The sequence below is a fragment of the Uloborus diversus genome, chromosome 9 (assembly GCF_026930045.1).
Source record: "Uloborus diversus isolate 005 chromosome 9, Udiv.v.3.1, whole genome shotgun sequence".
Taxonomy (NCBI): domain Eukaryota; kingdom Metazoa; phylum Arthropoda; class Arachnida; order Araneae; family Uloboridae; genus Uloborus; species Uloborus diversus.
In genome coordinates, this window is record NC_072739.1 from 63,442,045 (window position 1) to 63,455,083 (window position 13,039).

The 13,039-nt window shown below is 32.8% G+C and overlaps 1 protein-coding gene across 1 annotated transcript in view; it reads right to left on the reverse strand.

The window, feature by feature from the left end:
* Window positions 1–389: 389 nt before the first annotated feature.
* LOC129229549 (sorting nexin-25-like) overlaps window positions 390–13,039 on the reverse strand; it is a 37,244-nt gene continuing 24,594 nt past the window's right edge. Inside the window, exons 16-22 of the mRNA XM_054863872.1 lie at window positions 11,764–11,871; window positions 11,363–11,499; window positions 9,184–9,255; window positions 8,308–8,448; window positions 7,792–7,973; window positions 5,532–5,632; window positions 390–641 (exon numbers count right to left, since the gene is read on the reverse strand). Of these exons, the coding sequence (XP_054719847.1) occupies window positions 579–641; window positions 5,532–5,632; window positions 7,792–7,973; window positions 8,308–8,448; window positions 9,184–9,255; window positions 11,363–11,499; window positions 11,764–11,871 (804 nt within the window). The 3' untranslated portion in view covers window positions 390–578. The remainder of the gene's footprint in view (window positions 642–5,531; window positions 5,633–7,791; window positions 7,974–8,307; window positions 8,449–9,183; window positions 9,256–11,362; window positions 11,500–11,763; window positions 11,872–13,039) is intronic.

Genomic DNA, 13,039 nt, shown 5'->3' on the forward strand with positions numbered 1-13,039 from the left:
TGTGAAGTTATTTTCCCCAATGAATTTTATTCTCAGTTCATCGGGAAACAGGTTAATGGACGGAAATTTAGAAGCATGTGTTCTTGTAAAAACAGTGAATTATCAACCAAATGTTTCAAACCTTACAGGGTTAATAAAACATCAATGAAGCCATTAAAATTATTAAGGTAAATTGGTATATTTACATTTGACTTCCATTTGTATTATGTTTTCATTTTTTGTTTTCGAAGATAATATCTAATCAAATATAGAAATTATTTAACCAAATGTTTATTTTTTTTTTATGAAACCCACTTAAAAAAACGTTGCCAACCACTGCTGTGCAGTAAGCCTGATATATATACATGTGTGTGTACGTGCAAGAGATAAACAATGCAGACACTAAGAATGGTGTAATATTTTATTTTTAGCTATGATTTTGGCTTATCAACTGCACTTATATAAAACAATAACATTTTGAACAAACATGAAACACTTATTCATATAAATTTTATCTAAAACATATATATATGAAATTGGAGAAAACTATGTATATCACAAATATATATATAAGCTCTATTATCATTGTCCATTTATCTTTAGAATATTGCTTTTTTCTTCAACTCTGGAGCATATTCATAGAGGAATGCTTCAAAAATTCTCTGGAATAAATAAATCTTGTTTAAATAATGAAACAAATGCGCAAAAAATAAGCAATGGCTAAAATTATTTCATACCTATATATATAAAATGCTTATGCATGGCGCAAGATGAGGCATTATTTCTTTCTCTCCGTTGGCAATGATCAGCTTTATTTATGTACGATCGTTTGTTTACATGTGCTGCAGACTCGTTTCTAGCGTTAGGATTTTGATTTTAGAATGAATGTTTTAGATCATTTGAATATAATTTACAAAGAAGAGAACAGTGGGCTTGGGAGTGCTTTGATGAAAGATATGATCACAGATCGGTCAGAATTGCTGCCGATAGACTTAGGCGTGCAAATGCACGCCATGAACCGCGAATTGCAAGTCGAGTGAGTTCTGTAAGTGTTTCCAAACATATTTGTGGAATGATCATGCACTTTACTGGAGAAAAGAGTTGAACTAACACTGAAAGAAATAAAACTGGAGAAAAATATTACTGTATCAAAAAAAAACAAAAAATGCTGATAATAACACTCATATCATACCTTGAATACCACTTATTTCATCCAATAGTAACGTACCTTTTAAATTCGTACGTAAACAGTTTCCTGTTAGATTAGCCTTCCCTATGACTATAAATAATGCACAGGGTCAAACTTTTAACAAAATTTGTTTAGATTTGACATAACCAGTTTTCAGTCATGGACATGTCATATGTAAGTCATTCAAGAGTCGGAGGTCATTCAAGAGAGGATTTGATTATTTCTCTATTGTATCTGAAAACTCAGAAATTTTCAATTGTGTATGTAGAGAAGTATTATGATTTTTTTTTTTTTTTAATCCTTTGCGAAGCTAATGTTGCTGTTGAAAGGTTTTTCCCTTAACCATAGTGCTTACAAAAAATGAAGTTCCCTACTTACTAGGGCTGCAGAGTCGGAGGAAAAATGTCTTACTCCAACTCCAGGATTTTTAGAGACTCCGACTCCTTTACCCAAAATTAGTCTTAACTCCGGCTGTGATTCCGCAAATATTGACAGAGTTGCGGATTTTGAGAGAAAAATACCAAGTCCTTTTCTTGAAATTTTAAACCTTCAAATTAAACTCCTTTACCAAAAAATCAGTTCAACTCCACAGCCCTGCTACTAACTGCAACCTGTAAATACTGAAGGGTTTTTTTTTTTCCAACCACATATTTGTATACATTATGTTATCCCACATAGACTAAATGAGTTTATTGGACAGTTCTAATTGCAAAACATGTCACTTAGTTTTGTAATGCACTGAAGTTAAGAACAATACTAATCTAACAGGAAATTGTTTACGTTTGAATTTACAAGGCACATTACTATCAGATGAAATAAGTGGTATTGGAGGTATAACATAAATATTAGTGTTATATAATAATCACTAATTTTTTTTTTTTTGTTACAATAATATTTTTCTCCAGTTTTATAATTATCAGTCTTAGGTCAACCCTTTTTCTCCAGTAAAATGCATGATTAATCCATAAATGTGTTCGGAAACACTTGCGGAATTATCTCGATTTGAAGTACACGGTGTGCATTTGTGCACCTTAGCCTATCGGTAGCATTTCTGACTGATCTGCCTTCAGATCTTTCATCTGAAGACTCCGTAGCCTATTTCGTAAATTATATTCAAGTGCTCTGAAGCCCAGTGGCTCAGTGGTAGCACTTCGTGCTTCCACGCTGCAGGTCCGGGTTTGATCTCCGGGTCCAGCATGATTGACTCAGTCGTTCATCCCTTCAGTGAGTCGATAAAATAAGTACCAAGCTTACTTGGGAACTAAACCCTGGGGGTTCCGTGTTAGGCTGACCTCTTAACCGGAACATCTGCCTAGCACCCTAGAGCCCTTGGTCAGAAGGAGTGAGATGGGTACAGTAGGCCTTAGCCCTCATGAGCTGTCGTGCCACTGTGGGTTTGGTTTTTTAGCTTTTAAAACATTCATTCTAACATTTTTTTACTAAATCATTGATTTCAGAGAATATCAAAAGTTGCTCTTTGCAACTGTTAGACATTTTAAAACATATATACACACATAGTTTGATATTTTGACACTGAACATAGTGTAATTAATGACCATGAAATGTTTTTAAGCTGCTTAGTCTTTACAGTGTGTAAACATTGTAGGGTTTTTTCACTGCAATTTCTTTTGCATTCAGTAAATGTAGAAAAGAAAAATTATATTATATTTGTAATTTTAGTACAAAAATGTTCCCTTGCATACTTCTCTCAAAACATAATGAAATTGCAAACTTAGGCATGTCAAAGTAATTGTCCCCTTTAAATGTACGAAAATCAAAAGTGTTATGAGATTCATATAAAAAAACACTACCCTTTTTTTTAATACGAATAAAGCTAGACTAGTATTTTGGTGACCGGTGAGCGAGCTCGGATCGCGAAGCGATCCGAAGGAACTGCGTAAGCAGTTCCGGGGTTTGGCGAACGTTAGCGAGCAGGGGGCGACAGCCCCCTAGTTTTTTTTAATGCATCAGCCTCCGGGATTTAATTTTTGGAGGTAAGATAACTGGGGAATCTTCATATAAAATGCTAAGTACTCACATAACCTGATGTTTCTTAAAATAAACTGCAATTCAACAAAATTTGCTAATAATATTTTTTATCCTATGAAATATTTTTAAATTATGGGCAAAGTGCAGGGCTGAATTTGCACTTGTTTTTATTCAATGAGCTTTTAGAAATAAGACTGTAAGTGGTGGAGCTCATCGGTACTGTGCTCCAAAGCTCACGAGTATATCGATTCTGAAATTGATGAATAGCAATTTTCTTTTGTAAGAGAAATATTTACATTAGTGGCATACTTTGGAATATAATGGAAAACTTTTTTCTATCACTCAATAGTTTTCTCTACCCGTAAGAGCAAAGCAGCAAGGTTTTAGTTTCTTCCTCAAGTTCTATCCCTATTTTTTAGATATTCCTATAATTTTGCTTATCAAATTTCTCTTTTTTGTAATCAGTGTTGTTTCTAGTTGAAACATCTCTTTTTTGTCATCAATGTTGCTTCTAGTTGAAACATAAGAAAGCAAAAAATATATTTCTTTTTTTCTCTCTGATGCCAAATCAAAAACATATTGATTAATTTAATTATGGTATTAAAATAATGTGTTTTTGTCCTAATAAAGCTGCCTGGGTTCGGAATTGAACCGTATTCTTGCAGCCTGCTTGTTAACACTAGAACCGCAGATGGGGTCATTTTGACCCAAAAGCAATTTTGTTTCCGATTTCCTCAAAAAGTTACGAACAAAATTGAAAAAAAATTCGTGACTTTTCCTTTTTTTATACCAATAATAATCTGTGAAATTATGATACGTTAAATACTTACCACTTTTTTGATTTTAATACTTATACCTAAAACCGCGAAATGGGTCATTTTGTCCCCATTGTAATCACAAGCACTAAAGTTGCAGTTCAACGTTTCCTAGAATAGGAAAAGCTTTTTCAGTTCTCTCTTCATTTCTCAGATGAAGGCAGAACAATACTTCAAGGTCAGTAAATTGTTACTGATAACAGAAATGCAGGGGGGAGGGCGTCTGCAGTAGTAGTAACAAGTGTTGCAGACGCCCCCCCCCCCCTCCCCTAACGTTATCGTTCCTTGTGGGAAAAATGAGTCTGGTTAGTGTATTCAAGGAATGTTTTCTTTCTGATGTTTTTTGTTTCAGCATAGAAGGGAAAGTGGTGAACTAGCGCACATCCGGTTCTTTATGACTTCACAACTGGTTGTTCGCATTGCCTTGGATAGTTTGATTGTACCAGTCTGTTCGATTTTTTGGCGCCTTGTTTACACAGAGATAAAATTGATCTGATGTGAAAATGGCTGGAAGAAATAGGCGTAAATTAACAGTTAGCGAGGCCCTCGAATATATGCGACAATTATCGGAAAATGAATCCGAAAACGCTAATGATGAAGAAATTGTTTTCAGCGATGATGTATATGTGCCCCCAGATGAGGACAATATTTCCTCGGATGAAGATACCGTACTTAATTTTTCTGGATAATGTACTAGCAGAAAAACTACTTCTGGGAGGAAAAGACAATATATATATATAAACGAAAATAGTTGTCAAATTCAAATCCAGATGAAATAAAATCTGGAACTTTTGTTACAAATGACGAGGCCCTCGAATATATGCAACAATTATTGGAAAATGAATCCGAAAACGATAATGATGAAGAAGTTGTTTTCAGCGATGATGAATATGTGCCCCCAGATGAAGAAAATACCGTAAGAATGAAAATGCCGTATCTAATTTTTCAGGACAATGTAATAGCAGAAAAACTACTTCTGGGAGGAAATTTACACTACAAAGTGAAATGAATAAATGATTAAAGTTAATGGGAGAGAATTTTATATCTAACTATTATATTGTATAATCTTAGTATTGCTCTTGTTCATCAAAAATATTTTTTTTAACCTCTTTCTAAACATCAAAGAACCCATTTTAAGCTTTGGGTCAAATTGACCCCTGCCCGCGGTTTTAGGTATACCGAAATTTCGGCGGTTCTAGTGTTAATAAAAGATTGAATGTTCTAGCACTGAAAATTATGAGGGCTCCCCTAAAAAAACAATTAGCCACTTTTTTTCTTTTTTTAATAGTCAGAACTCAGACTAATTTCAAAGCAATTGTATTATGAATATATTTTGTGAAGAATATATGCCTGCCCTTTTCTCTCTCTTTCTTATTTATTTAATTATTTATTTATTTGTTACAAATTAAGCCCTGGCAAAGAGAAATTTTAAATACTATCCTAATAACATAAAATCTACATTCAATGTTTAAAATGAAATTTTTAACTGGCACCAATTTATCAGAACAAATTTTCAAATTTCAGTGTTTCAGTCACTTGAACACAAAAAAAGTACTCACATAAAACAACTGTTTGTTGAATGTCTTATTTTGAAGAGCTTCAAATATTTTTGACATTCCTTTCCTTGCATTCTGCTGTCCAATAAGATTGTTTAACAATTCTAGAGAAGAATTAATATTATCAAATTTGTTAGGTAATATGAGAACATGCATATGAAATTAAACATATACATTTTGAAAAGTAGTTTCACTGTCGCGAACTTCATTGAGTTGGTATACAAACATTTATTAACTCAAAAAAATGCATTTTTTAAATACTCTTATTGTCAACAGAAAATGGCTTAGTAATATACACCTGTCTCGGATTAATGTAATCCCTTTGGAACATAATGATTTTTAAACAATATGTGAATCACAAGATTTGACAAACCTGGACTACAAATACTGAGTTTAAAAACGAAATCATCAATAGAGTCGGTCCCTAGAAAAAGGGCATATGTTAGAAATTTTAAAAAATTATTTTTAATTTATTTACATATGCCTTTTTTCTAGAAACCCATTCAATTGTTGATTGTCTACAATTTGTCCGAAGAAGATCATTTACACATTTCTCATAGTCAGGTCCGGCTCCTGGGGTAGGCGGCCACCTAGGGCGGCAGATTTTTAGGGGCGGCAAATTTCGAAGGTTTTTTTTTTTAAGTATGAATATCTGTTTCAACACCATAAGATTCATTACTTCAATGCTAAAAAAAAAAAAATAAATAATTTAGAGTGTGTACCTACATGCAAAGCATAGTTCGGAATTTTCCTAGAAATTAAATTTCATTTTAGAGGCAGCAAATTGCATGATTTAAAAGTCTTTTAAAAATATTAATATCTGTTTCAATGCCATAAGATGCACTACTTTAATGTTTAAAGAGATAATTTAAAGTGTATACCAGTGCTTGGATATGTAAACCCAGTTTGGATTTTAACTAGAAACTCACTTCAATTCAAAGCACTTTACTATTATTTCTATTTTATTAATATATTATTATTTTATAATATTATTACTATTATTATTATTCATTGGGGGAGGCGGCACTTGTCAATATTGCCTAGGGCGGCAGAGCTACTAGAGCCGGCCCTGCTCGTAGTCAATGTTTTTGGTGTGCATCGCTGGGGAACACTTTTTTAAGAGGACGAAACATTTTTGATGTAAAACGTTAAAAGACATTTATTTAATGAGAACAGGTAAATGCTGAAATCATTAAACACAAGGAATAGTGGCTGCGGACATTCTAATTTAAACATTTTGCTCTGAGCGAGTGCGCAGAGACATAACCAGCAGTAAACGTGTGAAAAAGGGAACTGACTGAAATCAATGGCCGCCGTTTATCTGCCGCATCTATGGGTTTAAGTGAAAGTTCTTATTTTTCGTGGAAGTTGAGAGCTCGTATTCTTGGTAGAAGTTCAAGTTCATATTTCTACCAAAAGTCAAAGTTTATAATTATGAGTCCACCACATGTTTTTTGAAGTCATTGGAGTGGTGGTGTTTGTCATCCACGGTTAACCACTGTCAATACATTCCTTATTTTAGCATTTTTAGGAGGTATCTCAATAAAAAGGTATTCTTATCTGCCTCATCAGTTCTATGCTTCTGTTTTCCAATAACAATCTGGCACAGTTCTGTTCATGTTTAAGTGGAAACTATAGGGATATTTTGAACAATTTCCATCCATGACTCAAACTCTTGAGGTGTTATATCTAAAGAGATAAAAAGTTGCTTAGACAAAGCAGGTTCTGACCTTTTTAGCAGATATCCTACACCATGAAGTTTCTAAGTGCACCACATCTAGAATGTCAGTTTTCTTGACCACTTGTCAGTAAAATTTTGTGTGTCTTCTTCTATCTCTTCCAATATTCATCTGTCCACATTTCGTTTCAAAGAAAGAATTTTATTTCTTGAAGTGTTATTTTACATTTAAACCTATAACCTTCTGCTCATTTACCAAATGTCTCTAAAAGGGCTATTGACCACTGTCAGGTGTGTGTATCTCTATAAATTCTTGAAAAGTTTTATTTCACTTTCCTTTGTGCAGCAGCAGAGGGGGGGGGGGGAGGCTCCTCCCAAAGGAATACATTAATTTAACTATTTTATTTATTATTTTTTAATGAAATGTCTTTTTCTGAACCCATGAAACCAATTAGCAATTTTCATTTAATTACTTTGTACATACATTGTTCTTTAAAATTGATATTTAAAGCTAGGTATTTGTTTTCATTGAATTTAAATAAAATCAGTGGTTTGACACTTAAAAAAGTATATATAAATGTTTACCAGGAGTATTGTTAAGAAACATTTGCTTAGCAAGTATACGGTCCTCTCGTTTTTTCTCTTTGGTTCTCTCTTCAGCAGGATCCGCCAACTGACCACTGGGCCACATAGTATCCCGAAATAACTGCAAGTAATAGAGCAACATTGGCTCAGATAAAATCCATGATACTGTTTCTCGCAATTGTCTGAAAATAAATATAATGCACAGTTTATATTGATTTTAATTCATAACCAGATTTATTTATTTGTTTATTGAATAAAAGTTATACACTTAAGACTAATGACTGAACATAAGTCAGGAGTGCCCCCCCCCCCTTAAATACCATGAATATCCCCAAAAAAAGAAAAATTCCCCTAAAAATTTCAATGTCACAATCTGCTTCATACATGATTGCAACTGACATGGTGTAAAGTATCTTGGCAGCATGAATTATCTATGAAACTCGATACATTTTTAAAATTACTAAATCAATAAATCATCTAAATGAATAAAATATTTTCCCTACTGAAAGAACATACCTGTTGATGGTTTGACCATAGGTTATTTGAACAAATATGATTAAAGTTCGTCGTAACCAGTTGAAAACTCCTTTCAGTTCAAAAATTTCTCCAATGAGTGTGTATAATGGCTCTGCTATCGAATCTTTCTTATCATCTTTGCTATATTGTTCAAAAACAAGAAATAAAAAATTGAATATTAGTGCAATGAAAGTAATTTTGATTTTATTTCCTTAAACATTAATGCAGACTTTAAACAACTCAAGCATTTTACAGAAAATATATTACACAGTATTTATTGTATTCTTGCTTAGTAATAAAAAACATTACTAATACTTTAAGAAAAAGAAACTGAAAAGTTATACTCACATTTAAAAAAAATGTGTATATATATATATATATATATATGTGTGTGTGTGTGTGTGTGTATGTATATAAACATGTAAAAAGACAATTTTACCTAATAGTCACGACTATGGTGGGGGAGGGGGGTGGCAATAACTTAATCTAAACAGCAAAATAATTTTACTTTTACAAACTAAATTGAAATACTTCAGTTCAAGATCACAGCTTGCTCAAGCACTTTTAAATAATAGTTTTTGGGAACAATCAGTTATAATACATACTGTTTGCGTTGAAATACAACGCCATGAAGTTTAAAAAATATTTTCATAAAAAGTGAATTTACAGAATATGAACTTGCATACATAGGTTGAAACTGATGATAAAGTGAAGTTATTTTCATATGAAGTGCAAGTGAACAAAAACTCATATAATCTTTTGAAAATTATTTCAATTATTCTATTTGAACTGAATATCATAAATACTTAACTAACTTGATTACATTCTGTGTATTTTTTGTGTTGTTTTTTAAATATGTTTCAAAGCATACAATACCTGTCAGAGTCATCCAAAAACAATAGTTCATCATCTTCAGATTCATCAAACTGACCCAATGTATTTTGAACCCTATACAGAAAAAAAACTTTGAGTACATCGTGATATAAATACGACAAATTAAAATTGCTTTTGCCACATTTATTCGCAGAAAGCAAGGTTGGAAAAAAGTAATGTATCTCAGTTGGTTTAAAATCTTTAGCATGATCTGAATTTTTCCAAGCGGTGGGGGGTGGGTTGCAAAGGGTATCAAAGGGTTTACTCAAAGTAAATTATACTCCAAAAAAAAAAAAAAAACATGCCTATTTGTGTGAAAATACATTATTTAACTAAAGCCAGGAGGGAAAGGAGAAGACAATTGACCCCTGAGCTCCTAAATGACGGATTTGGTTACTGTTGCCACCTCTTCAGTAGAATGTGTTTGAACGGTGCAGCAACAAACCAAACTGAAAATGCTCTCCAGAATATGCAATACAAATTTACGTTGTACATGCAATAAATGATCGCACAATATTCTGAAGAATAAAAACAACACTTCTTATACAATATTTTATGCTGATTCTGATTTGTTTTAAAGTTAGCAGTTTATCTGCAGTTGTTCTGTAGCTGTAGCATAATTGTTAGTTTTGAGACATCAATCACACTTTTACACATTGTTTGCTCCCTTACTTTTGTTAATGATTACTGATAGGTGAAACATTCCTTTTTTGAAGTCACAATTTTTGCTAAGGGTTCATTTTGCAGCCCTAAGAGATTTTATATAAATCCTAGAACCAAAAGCATAAAGGATTATTTTAAACTTTTGAAGCTTTCTTTTTCTCAATTTATTCTCCCTAAAAGGCTTCAAAATCTTATTTATAGCTGTATAGCTGTTAGAAGTTGCGAAAAACAATAAATTTTCCAGCATCAGAATTCTGCTTTGAGCTATTTTTTATTCTAAACAGATGGCACACTTTTGAACTATTAAAAAATAAGTTAAAAATAGTTTGCTTCAATGCAGCATAAATAAGGATCAATTCTTACTTTTTGATACAATAAAGCAGCTTACAAGTCATTTTAATATATGGCTCATCGATGACAATTTTGGCATATCTCAAAAAAAAAAAAAAACGTCATTCAAGAAAATCAAGGTTTCAGGCAAGGGTTCGGCAAGTAACTTTAGCTGAGGTCCAGATACTTTTCAAAAAGTTTGATTGAAGTTCAGAAAAAAAAAACTCATTTTTTACACTAACCATTCGTGCAGAGGATGTCATATGGCTGATGAAAGCTCAATTCATGTGCTATGTGAATGTGACTTCTACTCTGCACAAAGATTTGAGCACTTGGGATACCACTACGTAGATCCCTGGGAACTGCCCAGAATTTCGGTTAGGCAACTGCTGAGATTTATTTCTGTTACTGGGCTTCTTTAGTAGTCTAAGCAGGGAGAGTACAATAGACCTATGGTCTCAGTGCTCGCGCTGGTTTCACAAGCGCCCCCCCCCCCTTTTTCATTTCATACTCTAACCATTAAAAATTTAAATCGGTCACATAATTACTTCAAATGAGTTTATTGTGTTTTTTTTTTTTTTTGATTTTCTGCAGACGAAACTGGGACTGCTCTTACTTTACTGTTCAGCACAAAGGTATTTATTTATCTTAATGGTGTACAGTTCAAGTTTGAAAAATTTTCTTCTAAAATTTGAAGCCCGCAACTGAAAACATCCGGCCCGCGAAGCTGATCCGTGTGGTCCGTTGTTTTCTTCAATGTTAATAATTGAATAGCAGGATTAGTGACAAAGGCACAAGCTTGGAGCCAAATATTCTGAAAAACATGCATTTAATAAAATAAGCATCAATTAATTGATAATAACAATTATTTGTTAGTATTTTTTTTCCTTTTCCATATTTTCCATGATATTTAGGAGAGAATGAAATATTTTGAAGTTTAATACATCTTCTGGCCCACCAAAATGAATTCAATATGATGCTTGGTCCTCGAGCAAAAAAAGGTTGGGCACCACTGGAGTAGATTATTTATACAGCACCATAAGTCAGTTGTGTTTCAAATTAACTTTGTAAGAGCTTTGAGGTAAGAAAGAGCATTAAATTTATATTTTAAATCAATAATTATTAGGGTTTTTTCAAATTTTTAAGATGAACCTTTACTATAGGCAGTGAACAGTCACAGAAAACGTACCCCTTAAAGAACTGCAACAAATTAAATTTAAATGGTTTCTTCTGAGGCCCTGAGGGATGTTTCATATATTCTGGACTTGGACTCAAGAAATCATAGAGTGCTTCACTTTTATTTAATCCATCATCTTTTGTAACAGCCTGAAAATAAAGTTGAAATTTCAAGGATTTCAAAGTGTTTTATAAATCCTGGTTCAATGTTTCAAACTTTAAAAATATAATATAATAAATAGTACATTCATGATAAAGAAAAAAATAAATAAATACATTTTTTAAAAAGCATGACAATATGCTTTTAAACATTTTAACAACATTTGAAATTTAATTTCAGTGCACGAACTGGACTTTTAAACATCATACTATTAGAATTTTAGCAAACTGAATACACAAAATAAATGAACTTACTGAAAGGAAAGTCTGTAAAGAAACTTTGGCTTTTTCTAAATAATTTCTGTCGAGACTTTTGAATCTCGGTTTTGTTGGCAAATCGATTTTTTTCAACCAAGATGCAGCCTTAAAAAATACCAACATTAAAATTTTAAACCACAAAAATGTATTTAAAAAACATCTACAATATTAAAATGTTAAACTACAATATTGTATATATATTAGTACATTGAATACCATCAATTTGAATAATTGCAAATTATGATCAGATAAAGAATGATAGGCAAACAATAAACAAAGAACAAGATTATAATGTACAAATTGGTTGAACATTCCGACAAAATTTTCCAATCAAGGAACCTTTTCATGAATTCACAGAGACTTCCCGTCAAGACTTGCCGACCCTTTCGCATTTTGTGGAAGCTTTCGGCATTTTAGTCCTATCTTCTGCCTGTTCCCCTTTAGAAAAAAAATCTCCTGCATTTTTTTCTCATACTATGGAAAAAATATATTACATAATTATAGCTGTTTCAAAGCTGCCCTCCCTGTCTAGTGGTCAGAGAAGTCTGACTGCGATGGGGAGGTCCTGGGTTCGAATCCCGGCTCGGGCATGGATGTTCTTTCTCTCTTCTGTCCTTGTCCTTCCTTTGTCTGAATGTGTTGTTATGCTGTCAATGGTTGCCTAAACGGGTCCTTATGGCATGTGTGTACTGTGAAAGTTGAACTTCACACCAAATTATGGTACAGTTAGAAAAGTGAAGCAGCGCATCCCAAATTGCACAGCCTAGCTGTCACACAACAACAACAACAACAGTTTCAAAAGTCAGAGCTGTTCATTTTTGTTTTGAAATGATGACGTCATGGTGGGTGTGAGCCTCTCAATGATGTTGTGAGCTCTGCACCAATCAAATCTTACTTTGCTCTTCAAAAGTGCTGCCAATAAATTTCTTCATTTTCGGGGCATAGTGTATCAAACAGTCCATCCAGACCAGATGTTTATTTGTAATTCTAATTCAGATTCACGAGATGTTGTTTCTTTGAAATTGATCAGGATTTTATTTAATTTCAATCATTGTATTTTATTATCTTTGTCGCTTTATTAGTTCTGAAAAATATGGATAACTTCATGGTCATTAAGAAACGTTCTGAGATAGTTATAGAAATAATTTCATCACATAGTTTAATCAAATCTCGGCATCAATGATCCCTACACTTCATTATGCAAAGTATAAATTTGTGAATTGTGAACACATGGTTGAAAGACTGAAATACACAGCCATATACACTCATTTAA